The sequence below is a fragment of the Oncorhynchus clarkii genome, chromosome 2 (genome assembly GCF_045791955.1).
Source record: "Oncorhynchus clarkii lewisi isolate Uvic-CL-2024 chromosome 2, UVic_Ocla_1.0, whole genome shotgun sequence".
NCBI classification, from domain to species: domain Eukaryota; kingdom Metazoa; phylum Chordata; class Actinopteri; order Salmoniformes; family Salmonidae; genus Oncorhynchus; species Oncorhynchus clarkii.
Window position 1 is genome coordinate 13,335,200 of NC_092148.1, and position 21,652 is coordinate 13,356,851.

Sequence of the window (21,652 nt, forward strand, 5' to 3'; positions counted from 1 at the left end):
GGTCAGTCGCACTTTACGCAGTGGAGAATCTATTTCCCATAATAAACTGGGATTGTCCGTTATTCTGAGCTGATCCTCTTCATCTTTAGATAAAGGGACATATTTATATTTACGAAATAAGAAAGGTGAATTAATCAACATTCATAAAAAAATATTATTAACAAATTTATTAATAATGACTATTTCCTAGTATGAATATTTATAGTGAAACCGAGCCAACATAGCCATCTATTCATCCACAAAAAAAACTCTTAGGTGTTTTATATCAACACTGTCAACATGACAGTTTAATTGAAACTCATAAGTCATTTGTTGAGGTCCCTCTTCATTAACAGTCAGTGAATGTAACTCCTCATGTTTCTGGCACCTTGGTATTGTTTCCTACAGTACTTTTTATAGTGTCTTTCTGAACAACCATACTCTTCTTTAGTTCAGTAGCTGGAAAAGGCCTCCACATCAAAAACACACTCACACACGCATATGTACATTCATGTGTGCACACACATGCACACGCCTTCACACACATTTCCTGACAGTGGTTGTTTGGTTTAGGTTTAAGAGAACTGAGAGTTAGGTGTAGGGCCATTCGTAGCTGTGTTTTCTCCTTCATTCGCTCCAGCCTCTATTTCAATGCATTCCGCTGAGTTCCTGTCTTTTTCAGGCCTCTCAGTTATTCCACTCCCTCCTTTTGCTTCACTCCTGTCTACAGTTACTCCTCCTTCCCCTCTGTCCATCCCTTCTCTTAGACTGCTGGTGCTAACCTCAATTATGACGATCCCCTCTCCTCCCTCCAGCTGAAAGATGCCCTCCATTGGCACCCTTCCCTCCCCTTCTGCCCCACTGTAACTGTCCCCTTCTCCCTCCCCACCCCCTTCACCTTGGATCAGGGCTATCATCTGCACACTCTCTCCAGACCCCTGACCCACCATCTTGTTCTCATCCCCCAGCTCAAACACCACCTCCCGCCCATTCAGAGGCATTAATTCCTGGGGAGGCGAGCAGGAAAGTTCCAGGCTGTTGCTGGGGCCTTCTGGATAGCCACGGTCAGAAGTGGTCCGTTCTTCGCTCTGCGGCTCTGTTTGGAAATGAAGCACAAAAGACTCTCCCTCGCCACCATCCTCCCCTACTCGTCTTTCTCCTTCCCTCACTCCTCCCCATTCCTGCAGCAGGTTCAGTGACACCAGGCCTCCTTTCTCCTTCCCTCCCTCTCTCTGTCCTTCTCTCTCTCCTTCTCTCTCTCCCTCAGTCTGAAAGCGCAGCACGTATGACTCCCCATCCCCCTCTCTGCCCATTCCTCCTTGTCCCCCCTCCCCGGACCCCTCCCCTTCAAACTGCAACACGTAGGACCCTCCTCCCTCTCCTCCTATCTTTACTTCTTCCTTCTTCCCTCCTTCTTTCTGGAAGCAGAGGACATACTGTTCCCCTCTCATGTCCTGCTCAGTGGACTTGCCCAACTCTGGGGCGGTTTGGCGTTCCCCAACCCAGGCCACAGGGTCAGACGGCAGGGAGGACGGGGTAACCGTGGTAACTGAGTTAACTGTGGCAACCTTTAGGGGTCCTGAGGTAACAGTGACAGAGGAAGAGGAGGAGGGGGTAGAAACAGAGACAGAGGCTGTTGGTGGTGAGAAAGGACTTTGTGACTTGGCGGGTAAAGACGATGGCAATGATGATGTCATAGTGTTGGCAGCAGTAACAGTAGCTGGAGTGACACTAGTTACATTACAGCTAGACACAGCTATTACATCCCCCGGCTGACTGATGGGGGCTGTTGTCATGGTGACAGAGGTGGTTGTCGTAGCAACTGAGGTGGCAGTATTCCGACCTACAGCGGCTTTGGGTTTCCGTCCTCTCCTGGACCTGGCTGTCCGGGTACTTTTCCCTAAAATGGGCTTGTTCAGCATAGAGTTCAGGGAGGGAGTTGTTGTCTTAGCAACAGGAGGGTTGTTTACATTGTTGTTGGTGGTGGTGATGATAAACCTGGGCTGCTGTTGTTGCTGGGATATTGTCTGGAAATGTTGCATCTGGGTTTGGGCAGGGTTTAGAACTGTCTGGACCAATGGGTGGCCCTGGGGCTCCAGGGTGGGCTGGGGATTGGTCGCTGTGGTGGGGACGAGAATCAGGCTGGGCTGGGTCCCATTGGTGGAGGGGCACTGTAGGAGGATGTACTGTGTCTGGGGGGGAGGCGGAGGGGGAGGAGGGGGGGCGGGGGCAGACAGGGGGATGAGCTGAAGCCCATTTGCTGTCTGGATCATGAAGTAGTTCTGGGAGGTGTTGGGGGGAATGTCCAGCGCAGGCTGAGACACGATCAGAGACCCAGAGTTCCCTGTGGTCTCTAGGGTGATGGGGTTTAGTAAGGTGGTGGTGGTTGTCACCCCTCCACCCCCTTTACCTGCCCTGCCTCCCTCCTTCCCCCCCACCCCAGCGTCCCCGGCCTCAGCCCCGTTCCCATGGGTCCTCATGTGCCTCTGCAAGTAGGACTGCATGACAAACTCCTTCCCACAGAAGGGACACTTGTAGTCCTTCTTGGAGGAGTGGGTTCTCAGGTGGAGCTGGAGATTCGAGGAGTGGGTGAAGCTCTTGTGACACTGGGCACACTGGAAGGGCCGCTCGCCTGAGTGGGTGCGTTCGTGCTGATGGAGAGAGAGGAGGGTAGGGAGGATGAGAGAAAGATAAAGGGAGAGGAGAAAGTGTTTGTGACAGAGCGATACAGTACATTTGGAAGGTATTCAGACCCCTTGACTTTTTCCATATTTTGTTCTAAAATGGATTCAATTGTTTTTCCCCCTTATCAATCTCCACACAATACCCCACAATGACAAAGCACAGGTTTTTAGAAATGTGTGAAAATTTATAACTGAAATATCACCTTTACATAAGTATTCAGACATTTACTCAGTACTTTGTAGATGCAAAAATGTCTAAAAACCTGTTTTTGCTTTGTCATTATAGGGTATTGTGTGTAGATTGATGAGGGAAAAATGTAATTTAATGCATTTTAGAATAAGCATGTAACGTAACAAAATGTGGAAAAAGTCAAGAGGTCTGAATACTTTCTGAATGCACTGTGTATATATAGAGAGATGGAGCGAAGCAGCCACAGAAGAATCCTAGCATCGGCCATAGCAGAGCTATCTGTGCTGACCTGTTTGAGGTTGGAGGTCTGTGAGAAGGACTTGGAGCAGATGGGACAGATGTGAGGGCGCAGGCCAGAGTGGAGCTGACTGTGTCTCCTCAGACAGCTGCTGTTTTTGAAGGACTTGCCACACTCCTGACACACGTAGGGCCGCTCGCCCGTGTGCTGGCGCAGGTGGTACTGGTAGTGGGAGCTCCACTTGAAGGTGAGCGGGCAGTAGGGGCACTGGAACGCTCGCACACCTGTATGCACCTGGAGAGGAGGGAGGGGGGGGATCAGTCAGAAAACAACTGAATACGGCCTGGATTCTTCTGAAAGTACAGGTACATTCAAAAGGTTGAACAAGAAAAGCAGGTCATAAAGTGCTATAATGCAGCAGTGCCACTGTTCTGCACATTGTGACAAATGCCATAAGCTGCGTTTAGACAGGCTCCCAATTCTCATCTTTTTTTCTCATTAATTGGTCTTTTGACCAATCACATCAGATCTTTTCACATCAGATATTTTTCAAGGCTGATCTGATTGATCAGAGGACCAATTAGTGAAAAAAAGAACATCAGAATTGGGCTGCCTGTCTAAACGCAGCCTTAGTGAGATAGAAATGGACGGATGCGTCTTACCCTCTGGTGTATGGAGAGCAGTGAGGACCTCTTGAAGCTCTTGCCACACTCTGTGCAGCGGTAGGGTCTCTCTCCTGTGTGGTCCCTCATGTGGTACCTCAGACCTGACGAGCCCTTGAAGGCCTTCCCACACTCAGAGCAACGGTACGGCCTCTCTGTACCGTACCCACAGGAACGAGGAGAGGGAGAATGTTACATAGACATTTTATTTTCTTCCTGGTAATTTCATGAGCAGCAGTTAGTTTGGCTCTGTGACTGTCAAGGTATCTCACCTTTAAAGGTATTTTCTATCAAAATGCCAAAAGAAAAAGACTAACTCACCATTGCTCCCCCCAGCGGTCTTACTAGCTGCTCCTCTCCTCTGGCCCTTGACCACTGCTCTGCTGGATGCCTTCACCACCTCCCTGTCCCCCTCCTCGGTCACAGCCATCAGGCGGATGTGGATGTCCCCCTGGGTGTCCTGGTGCTGGTCCCCCTGGCTGGGGGAGGAGGGCAGGGGCAAGGAAAGGGACAGGGACGCGGGGCAGACGATCTCCGCCTCAGCCTCGGCCAGGAGGCGCTGCTCAGGGGTGTGGGAGTGCTGGTGGGTGAGCAGGGAAGAGAGGAGGGTGAAGGAGCGGTCGCATGCAGAGCAGCTGAACTGGGAGCGAGACTGGGAGGGAGAGAGGGAGTGGACCTGGAGAGGGAGCAGAGGCAGAGAAGAAGATTTGGGAAGAGAGAGGGTCATCAAAACAGACTATTTATAGATCAGATAACGTCAGCTTTACAGACACCAAGGAGTAGATCAGTTCAGACTAATCAAAGTGTAGATTACATCACACATTCCAGAGATCCAACTTGTAATACAGCTGGAGGGGCTTTCTACTAATGCATCCAATGGAACTGTCTGCGAAAGGCATACAGGAGCTGCATGTGAATTTGACAGCTCTCAAACAAAAGCAATGATATGCTATGCTATTGTCGGTTATTGCAGGTTAATGCTTAACTGATTGAATCTAGGCCCAAGTTAGACAAAGTAGAAACAGACTGGCATCCAGGACAGAGACCTTATGACATAGTAGTGAGGATGTGCAGCCCACCAGCTGATTGGTACCTGTGCCAGGTGTCTGTTGAGCCCTCCGCTGGTCTTGAAGCTCTTCCCGCAGTAGGCACACTCTGTGCCCATCCCTGGACCTGTGGTGTTACCCGCTGTCTCCACGCTGTCTGTGGGGATCTGAGTCCCCACTGTGAAGCTCTGCAGCAGGTCAAACTGGGCCTGGGTAGTCCCCATATTCTGACATGGGACACAACACTATTAGTCATTGCACTACAACATCACAGCAGTCATATTAGCTGATATATTGACCTAGGGGGTAGAGTAAGAAACCAAATTGATCATGAATGGATGAATCTGGTGTGACCCTAAAACAGAGCCTTAGGGGTAACCTCCCCAGGCTGAGCCAAGAGTCCTACTACTCACCCCTCCGTCCACTCCCCCAGTCAGTCCCAGTAGTTCAGCAGTAGTGTGTCCGTTCTCTGCTGCTGCCGTCGTCTCCACTACCTCCTCAAAGTCAGCCAGCAGATGCCCCACCCCTCCCTCTCCCCCACCCCCCACCTCGCTGCCCCCCTCCTCCCCGGGGCCCAGGTGCATGTCCTGGTGGTCCTCTAGCTCTGTCCGTGTGCTGAATGTCTGACTACAGCTGCCACAGCTGTACAGCAGCACACTGGCGCCCGACTCCGTGCTCATGTGCACTTCTGTCCCGATGGCCCTGGATGTGCACACGCCCCCCTGGGTGGGGGTGAGGGTGAGATGGGGCAGGAGATTCTGGTGACCTGACGATAGGAACACCTCCCCGACCCCCACCCCCACCGTGGCCTCCTGGCTCACAAAGCCCATGTCCGTCAACATTTGTGATGTCATGTCCTCCCCCACTATCACTTCCTGTATCTCATCCCCCATGTTGTCTCCCCCTGTCCCCCCCCCCTTTCCTTCACCAGTGTGACTTTGAGAATTCCGGTGCAGGGCCAGATTGGACGAGTGTGTGAAACTGCGTCCACACTCTCCACAGATGTAGGGCCTCTCTCCTGTGTGGATTCTCATGTGTTGTCTGAGGTTGGTGGACTGGGTGAAGGCCTTGGTACACACGGTGCACACGTAGGGTTTCAGACCCAGGTGAACGTTCTTGTGTCGGCGCAGGCTGCTGGAGTTCTTGAAGGCCTTGGGGCAGCTGTCGCAGGGGTAGGGGCACTCGCCCGTGTGCTGGCGCAGGTGGTACTGGTAGTGGGAGCTCCACTTGAAGGTGAGCGGGCAGTAGGGGCACTGGAAGGTCCGCAGGCCTGTGTGGACACTACGATGGACCTGGAGACATGCACAAGAGAGAGGAGTACGTCCGTGACTGGTCCCTTAACCCAAAAAAGAGCCTTTTAATACTGTAACATTCAACTTTTGAAAGTTAAAAAGTTAACACATTTTTACCACAAAATGGGGGAACCACGACTGCCCATTGTTTCTCACCTGGAGCAGAGAGGAACGTTTGAAGGCTTTGTCACAGTCGTCACACTTATAGGGCTTCTCCCCTGAATGAGACCTGCACAGAAAAAACCAACATGAAAACAGACAATCTACTGACCCTTCAAAGGATCTACAGGACATCATACCGGCTACAGAAAGAATTCCTGCTTGTATTGATTATTCCACTAGTTTCTAACGGCCCTAAATAGACTCACATTATATTGTTCACGGCACCTTTCCCTCATTTGGATTATTGTGACAGAACTAAACAGATGAAAACAGATGGACACAAGGAGAAGAATACTCTTCATAAAGTGAGATGTGTGTTATAAGCTGCAAGCATTTCTATAGCTAACTTTCACTGTGCCAGTCCCCCTCTGTCTCCCTCCCGGCAGTACCTCTGGTGGTACAGGAGTGCGGAGGAGCCCTTGAAGGCCTTGGGGCAGAGGTTACAGCGGTAGGGTCTCTCGTTGTTGTGGCTGCGCTGGTGGTGGGCCAGCCTTGAAGACCACTTGAAGCTCTTGCCACAGTCCAGGCACTGGAACGGGTGCTCAGGGTGCTCCTGGAGATGGGGCGCAGCCAGGACCGATGACGTCACCCTCTGCACCCCTACCCTGGTTAGCACTATATCCTCATTCCCCTCCACCATCCCTTTCTCCACATCCACTTCTTCCCCCCTTTCCCTGTCCTTCTCCCCTTCTCCTGATCCCTGCAGCGATGGGAAGGGAGAGAGGGAGGAGGACGATTGAGGGGGTAATAGTTCCGCTTGGACCACTTGAGTGGCCACTGAGTTTGCCATGTTGAGGCAAGACACGATTAGGGAATAAAAGGTTGTATGTTTGGTATTAATGTAAGTGTGTGTATTAGTGTTGGTGGAGCTGTGTCTCTTCTTTCCCGGTTTAATTCATTGCTGGTGGAAAGGTTCCTTCAGCTGATGTGACTCTGTTCCTCAGTGTGTGGAAACAACAGCTGAGCTGATGTAGTGTGTGGTCTCCTTTCTTAAGAGTAGGACTGTGAAATAAAATAAAACAAAGTATTAATTAATGACACAAGGTCCAGGAACTAACACCAAAGCAACATTAACTATTGATCTTCATCTACAACTATTCAAACATCTACAAATAATAAAGTCGGCCAAAAGGCTGACCCGTCTATCCCTTTAAATCCCACCTCCTCCCGACCCCTCCCTCCTTCTTCTTCTTATTTCTCCCCTCCCTGGCCGTCTTTCTGTTTATACGCGTCTGTCCCTGATGAGCGTGTGCGAAAAAGATCGGTTTCTCCAAGCTAAAAGGCAGAAAACAAATGCTACCTACCCTATGATGTTAACTATAAGCAGAAAATGTTACAGATGCCGCCTTCAATGCCTCCTCTGCAACTGGCCTGCGAATATATAAGCCTTCGTCCCTGCGTCATTCTTCGCTATATAATGTTTGATAGGAATGGTGCGTTAGTAATATCGCAACAATTACTCACCTAGTATCATTAACTCATGGTTAATGCTTTTGTTGATATTGTGAAAAGGGATTGAGACTCGCAGTGCTACTCCATACAACCTTAACAATAAACCTGAGCACAAACTAACTAGCTAGCTAGTAGTCACCCACCCGCTGCCGCCTCCCAACAACGACGATTGCTATAGGCTGGGTCTAGCCCCGAATGCACCACTGCCATTGGGTAAGAGCTTCAACAGTCAAGTCTTATCTGTAGATCTGTTAAAAAATATAAATATAATACTGTACTAACTTGTGATTTAGTACTTGAATTCACACATTGTTTGAATGTTAACCCCAAATATAAAAAGGCTTTTTATAGGTTAATTGGAAACGGGTTTATGAACTCTGTGCTTGTTGCAATGCCTGATGGTTAATGTAGGAAAGGACCTGTGGTGATGGAGGAGACACAGGAGGATGGTGAATGATGGAGGGAAAGAAAAAAGAGAGCATGATGTGTAGGCCTACCTAAAGATGACAAAGTAACATGAAAAGCCCATCTCATTGTGCATGTTCTTTATTAACTTATTTTTTTTTTTTAATTTTCAAGACACATTTCACATTTAGGCCAATCAGTCAGTCTGTGTGCTGGAGACCCCAAGCACAAGGTTTTCCACAGCGTTCAGGCATGGTACTACAATGATTTCAACATGGATGATAGCAATGATAATGGTAATTATGAATGAAAACAGTATAAAAGTACAAAAACAACAGGAGACTTGCTCCTCTGCAGCGCAAATAAATAGTTCCACCAAAGTAACTTAAATAAATAGTAAATACTGTCACAAAATACTAGAATAGAATAATATTGATATTGCGACAAAATGATAGGGATAGCATTGGCAGAGTATTCTACATTTATATCATAGAAAACTATACTACACAATTGCATTGTATACAACAATTTACATTATTGTACAAGTATGTACAACTGTGCAGAACCGTGGTATCACAATACATAGTATTTTAAGGCATGGGGTGTTTTTTCATTTCTTATTTATGTCACTAAAACGCTCAAACATTATGTGTACCAAGGCACAGATTCAGGATCAGCTGACTCAAAAGGCTAATCCTAACAAATTTGTGCAAAGAGATTAGATCAGGTCCTAGATCAGTGCTTAGCAACAGGGCATATTCATAAACCTTTAGATATACCACCTGTGTTAGATATACCACCTGTTATTTATCCATGTGGGACACAGCCACTTATAGCAACTAAACCCATGGAAAAACGATCTACCCTCCTATGTTGTGTTGACATCCTGATTGAGGCATGGTTCAAAATTCTCTTTCTTAACAGTTTACAAAACCAAACGGGTGGCACATTTAACATGTTCAGTAGATTCTATGAGTAACCCTAAATCTACAAGGGAAAGTACAGCACTGTAAGAAAAATACATGTAGGCTCTCCCAAGATATGCTTGCTACAAGCCAAGTATGTTTGCTACATCTACTGGCGGAAATAGGCTACTCTTTGTAAAGAGAGACAGGTTAAATAGTTGAAAATACAATCCATATCATTAGAGACTGTAAGAAGTCAGGAAGTGCTACGGTGTGGTCTCTTTGTTTAGTTTGGGAAGAGGGATGAAGGGTAGAGTGAGAACAAAATAGGAGTATTGACAAGGTACAAGGAATTAAATTCACAACAATAAAGTTAAAATTATATGTGACACGTTACAAAATCAAATAAATAATGACATCAAATAAATAACTAAATAAATAAATAAATACATAAATAACACAGTCAGGAACAAAGTATTTAAGAGAGAGGATGGGGTGGCAGTGACGTGTTCGTGAATATTGGAGACCATTACTGGTTGTAATAGTGTGAATATGGTGGATCCTCATAGGCTGTAGTTTGAATATGGAGGTCTCTCATTGGCTACAATGAGGATGGAGGGTCAGTGACAACAGTGCAAGGTTGTAGTGTGGTTATCTTGAATCCTCATTGGCTGTAGTGTGGATTTCTCGGATCGTCATTGGCTGTAGTGTGGATTTCTTGGATCATCATTGGTGGTAGTGTGGATTTATTGGATCATCATTGGTGGTACGGTGGATTTCTTGGATCATCATCATTGGTGGTAGTGTGGATTTCTTGGATCATCATCATTGGTGGTAGTGTGGATTTCTTGGATCATCATCATTGGTGGTAGTGTGGATTTATTGGATCATCATTGGTGGTAGTGTGGATTTCTTGGATCATCATTGGCTGTAGTGTGGATTTCTTGGGTCATCATTGGCTGTAGTGTGGTATTCTTGGGTCATCATTGGCTGTAGTGTGGATTTCTTGGATCATCATTGGCTGCAGTGTGGATTTCTTGGATCATCATTGGCTGCAGTGTGGATTTCTTGGATCATCATTGGCTGCAGTGTGGATTTCTTGGATCATTATTGGTTGTAGTGCCGGTTGAAGCTAGTAGATCCCCATTGGTTGTAGTGGGGATTCTGTGTATCCCTATAGACTATAGCACTTCAGGAATCATCATTGTACTGCAGACATTTTGGACTTTGTACTGAGCACTGAGAACACTCGTTGGGCCCAATCACAGAACAGTCTGAACTGTAGTAGCAGCTCCTGGGAAGACTGTAACACATCAAACTGGGAGGGGGGAGGAGGCGGCATCGAGGGAGAGGGAGGAGAGAGACGCTGAGCATCAACTCTCATCATCTATGAGGAGAACGGTGAGAGAGAGAGGGATGGTTTATATTTCCTGTCTGAAGTGCTAGGCTAGACTAATGTTCCTCCCATCCAAGGAATGTGATGCAACAAGCCTTAATGTAATGATTGAAACTGAGTGCAAGAACTGCAGAGTTATACCATTATTAGTTCATCACACAGTGTAAAAACAGTAGAACGATCTGATAAAATCTCATATGTATAATATATCCAAATGATATAAATGTACTAAGCTGCATTATGTTTCAGCCATATTAGTGTTGAACAGAGCAGTTACCTGATGCTCTAGCATGCTGGTGAGAGACTTGATGAGTGACATCATCTGTCCCAGTTTAGGGAGAGCAGGGTGGTGGTGTTTCCTTGATGCTCTGCTCAACCAGGCAAAGTGGTGCTCAAATGACTTCAGGTCCGCGTGGAGCTGAGAGAGAGTGGGTCTCATCTGGAGGAGAGAAGAAGAGGGAGGGGGGCAGGGTGGTGAAGAAAGAGCGATTTAGTATCAATGTCTGGGACATGAAATGTCTGGGCCTTCATCTGGAAGGCAGAAAGACATGGACACACACAACGTAAAACACATTTACCTCAAGGGAGTTGATGTCACTGGCCCTGTTGTTCATTAGTGGCAGGGACTTAAATCTATGCTGTTCTGGGTCTGTCTCGAACGCATGTTCCTTCTGTAAGAAAAACAGACAAAACAACAGTCAACTATATCCTCACAAATTTGCACATCCTCACAAGAGTCACGTAAGCATAAGGAAAGTATTACTCCAGCAGCACCTAGATCAGATGACTGTCTGGTCTGGCCAGGACTAGAGACCCTAGCTTTCCCTGAGAAAAGTGTGGTCGGGTCAGGGAGAGCTCACCCAGATCGTAACCCCGAAAACGTCAACAATAAGAGCAAGTGGCCTGAAACCACAGGATGTTTTCTACTGGGAGAAGTGGAGAACAACATATGCTGTGACTAAGAGAGCTCCGAGTGGGATAGACAACACAGAGCTGCAGGGAAACTCCAGGGTCGCAGCTATTAAAAAGTCTGAGATGACGTATTGCTGTGTAGTAATGTGTGTACAATCCCCAGAGTCTGTTTTCACTCCTCACAGCCACCACTAGGGGGAGACAGACCACATCACAGCAGACTCCGGGTGGGGGGGGTGGGGGGGGGGGGGGGGGGGGTGGGGGGGTGGGGGGGGGGGGGGGCACTGCTACTGGCTACTATATCTCTGTGGGCCCTTAACAGGTGAAGAAGTGATTTATGAGTAGAATGTAAATGACTGAGAATGACGTGAAGCACAACAGTGACTGATGCCGTGTGCGTCAGAGCACCAATCAGTGGAGAAACATAACAGCATTAGGAAAACATGATGGATGGTGGTACACAATGGGTTGTGTACACTTAATGCTTCCTCATGCTATTGTGGTGTTCTGTCCTCATTGTGCTTTTACCATCGTGTTTTGCTATTATTGTTGTTGTTGCTATTGTTGATTTCCCATCGCTCTCTCATCCCTCCCTCACTGACTTGCTTCTGTCTTTTACAAAAGACCACTAATGTTTGTGGCTTAATGTTTTGTCTTTCTTTCAGAAGTATCCCACCCCTCTTATCCCTTTCACCCCTCTTATCCCTTTCACCCCTCTTTGGGTTATTTCTCCTGCTTTCCTCTCTACCTTCTCTCTTACACCCTGTTACACACACACACACACACACACACACACACACACACACACACACACACAGGCTGGTGACCACTTCTCATGCACCTCTCTCTGATCTCTTTATCTGCTCAGTCTCAGCATGTAATTCTCTTATCCTCCCTTTCTCGTTCTCTCCATCATGACCTCACTCAACTGAACCTTGCAATACACCCCCCCCCCCCTCCCCCCAACAATCTTCCTGAATGCAAATTCTGGAATGTGATAAATCTCTGTGATTTTTATCAGGTCACTTTGCTGTGGCGACCAAAAACCAAACACTAAACACCACACCTACACAACTATTTACAGCACCCTCAATGCACACACACACTTGAAAACGCACAACAGACATGTAGAAACATTACACAGACACACACACATATGTATTGCTTTTTTGCGGGGACTTTCCATTGTCTCCAATTCTATTTTTCTTTCCTAGCCTTGACCCCTGTTCAGTGGAACTCCGCACAAGAAGAAAAGAAACCAAAAGAAATGCTTCATGTCAGTGAAAAATGAACACAACATTTTGTCAAAGCAGCATATTGTGCAGAGTTCTCTTCTTTGATAGCTTCTTCCTCATCTGGCCCCCATACTACACTATTGCTATAGTACTGTGTCCTCATACAGAGATACTACACACACACTTATTGAACAATCCTCCTGCCAGAGACTAGAGAGTGTAACTATTTTCAGTTTTGTGTCTTAAACAAATGTGGTTTCTGATTTACATCATATAAAAATAGAATGAATAACCAAAGATAAGGATATGTTCTGGTTCACCTGTTCAAACACATTGCTTACAGGACACTTCCAGCACATCTGTAGGCCAAACGTGCACAGCAATCATTTCCATTTCAATACAAACTCCCCAGCCGCTTTTACTTGGGCATCGAGATTAGAACAACTTCAGGAAACAGCACCAGATAAGCAACAGGTGCCAATCCACATTCCATTTCCTCACAGCTAATAAACAGAGTTAATCAGTTCCAGAAATAACTATTACCGGTAGTTACTTTCTATTCTCTTTGAGTGTGTTTCTACTCCAGGTAGAAGATGTCCATAGCCACAGATCTAGGACCAGCGTACCTGCCCACAATCATAACCCTTAGCATTAACACTAAACTGACCTGAAATCAGTGTCTAGAGGCAACTTTCACCTACTATGAGGGCTCCATCAGGCCCTGTGGTATCAGGTGACCAGTCAGACCAGGGCGTTGAGTCAGATCTCCCCACGGTCAGTCGGCCCTCCAGTTGGTCCTGTCTGGATTAAGGCTGACCTCATATTGTGAAATCTCTACTGTTCTTGCCCTGACTGTCCTTCTCACACAGCTAAGAGACTCTTAATACACTGGCTGACACAACACAAGCAGGTTAACGTAGCCAGGAGAATAAGACGTCTAAGTCAACTGTCCAATTCAGCTGTCCAGAGTTGTATTGCGTCACAGTCAGGGAGAGTGAGGCTATTGGACAAAAACTTCAGCCAGTCTCTTTTCATGTGCCTCAGGTAACTGGACATGCATGGCATGATCACCACCACACAATCAATACAGTACCCAGATCAGTATAGCAATCTCCCCATCATGACATCAGAAGTGAGTACAGTACCATTCCACTCACCAATAGATCTGCTGTGATCTGCCTCAGATTATTCGTCTGATTGGCCAATCTATCCAGTTCGTGCACGACGTTCGGCCGTCGGTAGGGGGCGGGGACGGCAGACGTAAATAAAGGAAGCTGGGCCAATAGCAGCGAGAGCAGCAGAGAGGAGGAGGAGTCGACAAGCACTGCAGGGTGGGAGGAAACGGAAGCAATTATTAGGTTTATATGACCACAGAGAAGAGCTGTCATGTCGATATAATGATAATGACCTCGGGGTACGGCTGTCAACTCTCCAGAGATATTGCACCATAATGTAAACATAAACCCAGACTTGGCAGTGGAATCCTTCAGAGTTGCACAAAGCCAGCAGAGTCATGTTTTCACAGGTTGAATCCAAATCATTCAATCCTATGACTCATAATATCATTAACATTAACAACACCTGCACAGTTATCAACGTTCCTGAATGCCTCTAATGGTCACACCTGCAATACGACACATCAGTTGTTGGATGTGACCAGAGTCCTAAATGCAAATCACTTGACCTAAATCATTACATGCTATGACACACTATAATATTATGTTCATCTCCTTCACAATTATCGACTTTCATGAACGCCTCCAAATGTTACACCTCCAATAGTATACATCAGTTGTTGGATGACATGCATTACACAGCCTAAACCAAGACAGTTTTGTAACAGTAAGCTCATTCATTCCTTCTCTTTCAAGTTCAAATACAAGGTAAAGAAAGTCCCAATTGCTGCTGAAATGATAAATGCCTGTGTAATTACAGGAGAACCACAAGAAGCACAAGCCAGGACTCAGGAGAGCATCACTCCTTGTTCAAACTTTAACCACCTGCTGGTATAAGACGTCAGTGTCTAGGCTTCTTGAAACAAATGGATCACTCAGTGGTCACTGAACATGGCAATGCTTAGCTGCAATTAAGTAACATTTGCATGCTCAGTAATTGCATTTGAATATGGAATAGCCCAATCAATGATCATACCCTCAGAATCTTGTCAGCATATTATTATGCCAGCATATTGGACATAGACTTAACTAAACAAGACACGTTAGAGAGAAAGGATGATAAGAAGAAAATTAAGAAAAAATTGAAAGAATAATGGCTTTTGAAAGAAACAAATCAAAGGCACTTACATTTCATATTTGTTCGTTTCCAATAAATAAATGCACGACTTGCAGTAAATAAATAGTTCAAATAAGGTAAGAAAATTAATAAATAAATCGAACTCCGGAAATTGTCACGTGCTCCAGTTTCTTCTGCCTTTCACACTCCGCGAAAAGAGTGGAGGCAAGAGATTGCAGAAGAGGAAAGAACGAGAGAATGAATGAATGAAAAAGTAGAGGAATGAGGGCGAACAATCCAATAAAGAAATAAAATACAATGCCTCCAAACTTTTTGTTCCGTAAAGTTTGAGTTTAGTTCTAGTTATGAACTGATAGTGACGATAGACAGACACTCAGACAAATGGTTAGGGAGGGATAGACGAATGAGTGCAGAGAGAGGGACGCGAGCGTGTGTAAGTCAAATTTTCGCGCAGTGAAATGTTTAGGCTTGTTTTAAACGTCCTTTTATAAAGACTGGGCTGTATGACACATCGACTGAGTCACCGACATTCATTCATAAAAACACACGTGCTCCCTCTTTCCTCCTCCCCTCCCTGCCAGAGCTGTCTCTCCCTTAGCAAATTTTTCAAAATGTTCCGTTGTTTTTTCATTTTTTTTCGGTCTGTATCACTTTCTCTCTTCCATCCTGTCCCTATCTCCAGTAGTCTACACTTCCTCCGTCGCATCCCGCTACCAATTTATCAGTCCATCTACCTCTATCTTTCCATCTCCAAATCTCTTCCCCCCTCTCTCTATCACTGCAGAAGTTTAAAAAGGCCATTGTTTAATTTTATATCAGTCTATCTCCAGTCCTGTATCCTTTATACAGTGGATCTACCTTGTTTTCTCTCTCTCTCCCTCTCATTGTTTATTGTGTTAAAAATGGTTTTTGACTGTGGCTTTACAGTAGGACTCTGCTCCATATGGCACGTCCCCCACTTCATAGTCCATACACAGAGCAAACACCTCTCTCACCCCCCCACTCTCCTTTTTTTACAGACAGCCACTCCTGAGACATCATCCTGTTATTTCCACTTTCCCCCCTTCTTTTTTCTCTCCCTCTCTCCCTCTCCAGGGTGAAGGAAAGAGTGAGAGACAGAGCGGGACGGGAGAGAGGTGTTGTCAAGAAGGGGCCTAGTGTTGCATAGAAACAGTGACTGGACTCCAGTCCAGTAGTACAGTGTCAGGGAGGGGGAATAATATGGGGTTAAAACAGTACACACACACACACACACACACACACACACACACACACACACACACACACACACACACACACACACACACACACACACACACACACACACACACACACACACACACACACACACACACACACACACAGCATAATGCACACACACACACACATACACACAGCATAATGCACACACACACATACATGGCAGAATTAATACACACACAAACAAACAAAGATGTGCAAACAAGCAGGCACACATGCACCAGTCTCACAAACACACACTTTCTCAGTCACTGACTGAGCGGCCCTGGAAACGCCCCGTCAGGTGAAGTAAAGCATAGCACAGTGTTGTAAAAAGGCAGAAATTAGTTTCCAGTCATCGAGACAGAGGATTAATGCAGCATAGACATAAACCCCAGGGGAGTGGGCCTGTGGACACACACACACACACACACACACACACACACACACACACACACACACACACACACACACACACAGTCACACTTACTGTATAAACGAGCACATGTGCACTCACACTCACTCACGTCCACACACACAAACACACAAACACACAAACACACATGCACTCACTCACTCACTCACTCACTCACTCACTCACTCACTCACTCACTCACTCACTCACTCACACACACACACACACTCATAAACCAACAAAAGGATAAAATGCTTAGAGGGTGGGTCTTCAAGGGAGAACATCAGACACACTAATAATGATGTGGGTAGTGGGTACAAGTGTTAAGTGATGGGCCTACACACACACACACACACACACACACACACACACAGATACACAGATACACTAATAAACACACTGACACTTATGAGGGCATAGTGGCGAGGAGGCTGGGTGGTAGAGGTGTTGTGGGAAACAAGTAGTATTCTCTTTTCCTGGGTCAACAGCAGACAAGAAAAGAGGGGAGAGGAGGAGAGGAAATGGATGAATGTGGTGGACCGAGGGATATATTGATACACTCGCTCTATTTAATTTCCCACATCAAAGGGCTGTTTGAAGACACAGCTGGGGCAAGAAGAAAAGAAAGAGTGAAGTTAGTCACTCTCCCTCCCTCGTTCCCTCTCTCTCTTTCTCTCCGTCTGCCTACCATGATGGGGGTCTCCTGGGTGGTTCTGAGGCACTGAGAGTCTGTTAGACAATCTGCCAGTGGTGATCACTCATATCACTCATACACATTGTCACTCTATGTGTGTGAGTGAGAGGGAGGGGAAGCACATGTATGCAGTGTGTGTTTGTGTGCTCATGGGGGGCTATTTGTTGGGAAAGAAGGCCTATGTGCCATGGTGTGTGTATGTGTGTTAGGAGAAGGGGTAGTGTGAGTGTGTGTGTGCAAATGTGAGTGTGAGTGTGTGTGCATGTGTGTGGGTAATTAGTAGGCTGGTGGTGTGAGTGTGGTGTATATATGTGTACAAGAACATAAAGTTTGTGTGTGTGTGGCCTCGATGTGCTACCCATTACATCACCAATGTGTATAAACCACCGGAGGAGGAGTAGCAGAGTGAGACACTGAATTAAACCTGCAACACATCAGAGAGAACGGAACCTGTGACATGGTCTATACCCGCCGTGAGTGTGTGTGTTAAAATGTTAGACGTCAGAAGAACCTGTATCACGGCGTACTACAGCCCTCCCTATGTCTGTGACTGTGTCGCGGCTTATTACAGCCCTCCCTATGTCTGTGACTGTGTCCCCACGTACTACAGCCCTCCATATGTCTGTGACTGTGTCACGGCGTACTACAGCCCTCCCTATGTCTGTGACTGTGTCACAGCTTATTACAGACCTCCCTATGTCTGTGACTGTGTCCCCATGTACTACAGCCCTCCATATGTCTGTGACTGTGTCACGGCGTACTACAGCCCTCCCTATGTCTGTGACTGTGTCACCACATACTACAGCCCTCCCTATGTCTGTGACTGTGTCACCACTTACTACAGCCCTCCCTATGTCTGTGACTGTGTCACGGCTTACTGCAGCCCTCCCTATGTCTGTGACTGTGTCACCACGTACTACAGCCCTCCCTATGTCTGTGACTGTGTCACGGCGTACTACAGCCCTCCCTATGTCTGTGACTGTGTCACCACGTACTACAGCCCTCCATATGTCTGTGACTGTGTCACGGCGTACTACAGCCCTCCCTATGTCTGTGACTGTGTCACGGCGTACTACAGCCCTCCCTATGTCTGTGACTGTGTCACGGCTTACTACATCCCTCCACATGTCTGTGACTGTGTCACGGCTTACTACAGCCCTCCATATGTCTGTGACTGTGTCACCACGTACTACAGCCCTCCATATGTCTGTGACTGTATCACGGCTTACTACAGCCCTCCATATGTCTGTGACTGTGTCACCACGTACTACAGCCCTCCCTATGTCTGTGACTGTGTCACCACGTACTACAGCCCCCCAATATGTCTGTGACTGTGTCACGGCGTACTACAGCCCTCCATATGTCTGTGACTGTGTCACCACGTACTACAGCCCTCCCTATGTCTGTGACTGTTTCACGGCGTACTACAGCCCTCCATATGTCTGTGACTGTGTCACGGCGTACTACAGCACTCCATATGTCTGTGACTGTGTCACGGCGTACTACAGCCCTCCATATGTCTGTCACTGTGTCACGGCGTACTACAGCCCTCCCTATGTATGTGACTGTGTCACGGCGTACTAAAGCCCTCCCTATGTCTGTGACTGTCACCACGTACTACAGCCCTCCCTATGTCTGTGACTGTGTCACGGCGTACTACAGCCCCCCCATATGTCTGTGACTGTGTCACGGCGTACTACAGCCCTCAATATGTCTATGACTGTCACCTCGTACTACAGCCCTCCTTATGTCTGTGACTGTGTCACCACGTACTACAGCCCTCCATATGTCTGTGACTGTGTCACGGCGTACTACAGCCCTCCCTATGTCTGTGACTGTGTCACCAGGTACTACAGCCCTCCCTATGTCTGTGACTGTGTCACCACGTACTACAGCCCCCCATATGTCTGTGACTGTGTCACGGCGTACTACAGTCCTCCATATGTCTGTGACTGTGTCACCACGTACTACAGCCCTCCCTATGTCTGTGACTGTTTCACGGCGTACTACAGCCCTCCATATGTCTGTGACTGTGTCACGGCGTACTACAGCCCTCCATATGTCTGTGACTGTGTCACGGCGTACTACAGCCCTCCATATGTCTGTGACTGTGTCACGGCGTACTACAGCCCTCCATATGTCTGTGACTGTGTCACGGCGTACTACAGCCCTCCCTATGTCTGTGACTGTGTCACCACTTACTACAGCCCTCCCTATGTCTGTGACTGTGTCACGGCTTACTGCAGCCCTCCCTATGTCTGTGACTGTGTCACCACGTACTACAGCCCTCCCTATGTCTGTGACTGTGTCACTGCGTACTACAGCCCTCCCTATGTCTGTGACTGTGTCACGGCGTACTACAGCCCTCCCTATGTCTGTGACTGTGTCACGGCGTACTACAGCCCTCCCCATGTCTGTGACTGTGTCACGGCTTACTACATCCCTCCACATGTCTGTGACTGTGTCACGGCTTACTACAGCCCTCCATATGCCTGTGACTGTGTCACCACGTACTACAGCCTTCCATATGTCTGTGACTGTATCACGGTTTACTACAGCCCTCCATATGTCTGTGACTGTGTCACCACGTACTACAGCCCTCCCTATGTCTGTGACTGTGTCACCACGTACTACAGCCCCCCCATATGTCTGTGACTGTGTCACGGCGTACTACAGCCCTCCATATGTCTGTGACTGTGTCACCACGTACTACAGCCCTCCCTATGTCTGTGACTGTTTCACGGCGTACTACAGCCCTCCATATGTCTGTGACTGTGTCACGGCGTACTACAGCCCTCCATATGTCTGTGACTGTGTCACGGCGTACTACAGCCCTCCATATGTCTGTGACTGTGTCACGGCGTACTACAGCCCTCCATATGTCTGTCACTGTGTCACGGCGTACTACAGCCCTCCCTATGTATGTGACTGTGTCACGGCGTACTACAGCCCTCTCTATGTCTGTGACTGTGTCACCACGTACTACAGCCCCCCCATATGTCTGTGACTGTGTCACGGCTTACTACAGCCCTGCATATGTCTGTGACTGTGTCACGGCGTACTACATCCCTCCATATGTCTATGACTGTTACCTCGTACTACAGCCCTCCCTATGTATGTGACTGTGTCACCACGTACTACAGCCCTCCATATGTCTGTGACTGTGTCACCGCGTACTACAGCCCTCCCTATGTCTGTGACTGTGTCACAGCGTACTACAGCCCTCCATATGTCTGTGACTGTGTCACGGCGTACTACAGCCCTCCCTATGTCTGTGACTGTGTCACGGCATACTACAGCCCTCCCTATGTCTGTGACTGTCACCATGTACTACAGCCCCCCATATGGCTGTGACTGTGTCACCAGGTACTACAGCCCTCCATATGTCTGTGACTGTGTCACGGCGTACTACAGCCCTCTATGTCTGTGACTGTCACGGCGTACTACAGCCCTCCCTATGTCTGTGACTGTCACCACGTACTACAGCCCTCCCTATGTCTGTGACTGTGTCACGGCGTACTACAGCCCTCCCTATGTATGTGACTGTGTCACGGCGTACTACAGCCCTCCCTATGTCTGTGACTGTGTCACCACGTACTACAGCCCCCCCATATGTTTGTGACTGTGTCACGGCTTACTACAGCCCTGCATATGTCTGTGACTGTGTCACGGCGTACTACAGCCCTCCATATGTCTATGACTGTCACCTCGTACTACAGCCCTCCTTATGTCTGTGACTGTGTCACCACGTACTACAGCCCTCCATATGTCTGTGACTGTGTCACCGCGTACTACAGCCCTCCCTATGTCTGTGACTGTGTCACAGCGTACTACAGCCCTCCATATGTCTGTGACTGTGTCACGGCGTACTACAGCCCTCCCTATGTCTGTGACTGTGTCACGGCATACTACAGCCCTCCCTATGTCTGTGACTGTCACCATGTACTACAGCCCCCCATATGGCTGTGACTGTGTCACCAGGTACTACAGCCCTCCATATGTCTGTGACTGTGTCACGGCGTACTACAGCCCTCTATGTCTGTGACTGTCACGGCGTACTACAGCCCTCCCTATGTCTGTGACTGTCACCACGTACTACAGCCCTCCCTATGTCTGTGACTGTGTCACCACGTACTACAGCCCTCCATATGTCTGTGACTGTGTCACGGCGTACTACAGCCCCCCCATATGTCTGTGACTGTGTCACAGCGTACTACAGCCCTCAATATGTCTATGACTGTCACCTCGTACTACAGCCCTCCTTATGTCTGTGACTGTGTCACCACGTACTACAGCCCTCCATATGTCTGTGACTGTGTCACGGCGTACTACAGCCCTCCATATGTCTATGACTGTCACCTCGTACTACAGCCCTCCCTATGTCTGTGACTGTGTCACGGCGTACTACAGCTCTCCATATGTCTGTGACTGTGTCACGGCATACTACAGCCCTCCCTATGTCTGTGACTGTGTCACCAGGTACTACAGCCCTC

General features: G+C 47.6%; 2 protein-coding genes across 2 annotated transcripts; both read right to left on the reverse strand.

Moving 5' to 3' along the window:
• Positions 1 to 152: 152 nt before the first annotated feature.
• Positions 153 to 7,866, reverse strand: LOC139421887 (zinc finger protein 628). Its single transcript, XM_071173019.1, has 9 exons — positions 7,718 to 7,866; positions 6,643 to 7,255; positions 6,248 to 6,320; positions 5,213 to 6,091; positions 4,847 to 5,026; positions 4,075 to 4,429; positions 3,754 to 3,908; positions 3,143 to 3,385; positions 153 to 2,630 (listed from the first exon to the last, which is right to left on the reverse strand). The coding sequence occupies exons 2-9, from the start codon at positions 7,041 to 7,043 to the stop codon at positions 555 to 557; spliced, it is 4,362 nt and encodes a 1,453-aa protein (XP_071029120.1). The 5' UTR covers positions 7,044 to 7,255; positions 7,718 to 7,866; the 3' UTR covers positions 153 to 554.
• Positions 7,867 to 10,007: 2,141 nt separating this feature from the next.
• On the reverse strand, positions 10,008 to 14,868 carry LOC139379578 (interleukin-11-like). The gene is made up of 5 exons (XM_071122391.1): positions 14,862 to 14,868; positions 13,716 to 13,882; positions 10,990 to 11,082; positions 10,689 to 10,850; positions 10,008 to 10,402 (listed from the first exon to the last, which is right to left on the reverse strand). The coding sequence occupies exons 1-5, from the start codon at positions 14,866 to 14,868 to the stop codon at positions 10,217 to 10,219; spliced, it is 615 nt and encodes a 204-aa protein (XP_070978492.1). The 3' UTR covers positions 10,008 to 10,216.
• Positions 14,869 to 21,652: the final 6,784 nt, after the last annotated feature.

Excerpts from the sequence above, each read along its gene's own strand:
- LOC139379578 (XM_071122391.1), bottom strand. Across the intron at positions 10,851-10,989 it reads GTGACATCAACTCCCTTGAG|ATGAGACCCACTCTCTCTCA; the intron begins GTAAATGTGTTT and ends TCTCTCCTCCAG. Across the intron at positions 10,403-10,688 it reads CCAGCATGCTAGAGCATCAG|ATGATGAGAGTTGATGCTCA; the intron begins GTAACTGCTCTG and ends TTCTCCTCATAG.
- LOC139421887 (XM_071173019.1), bottom strand. The coding sequence starts at position 7,043 with ATGGCAAACTCAGTGGCCACTCAAGTGGTCCAAGCGGAACTATTACCC. Across the intron at positions 5,027-5,212 it reads CTGGGGGAGTGGACGGAGGG|AATATGGGGACTACCCAGGC; the intron begins GTGAGTAGTAGG and ends GTCCCATGTCAG. Across the intron at positions 4,430-4,846 it reads TCAACAGACACCTGGCACAG|GTCCACTCCCTCTCTCCCTC; the intron begins GTACCAATCAGC and ends CTCCCTCTCCAG.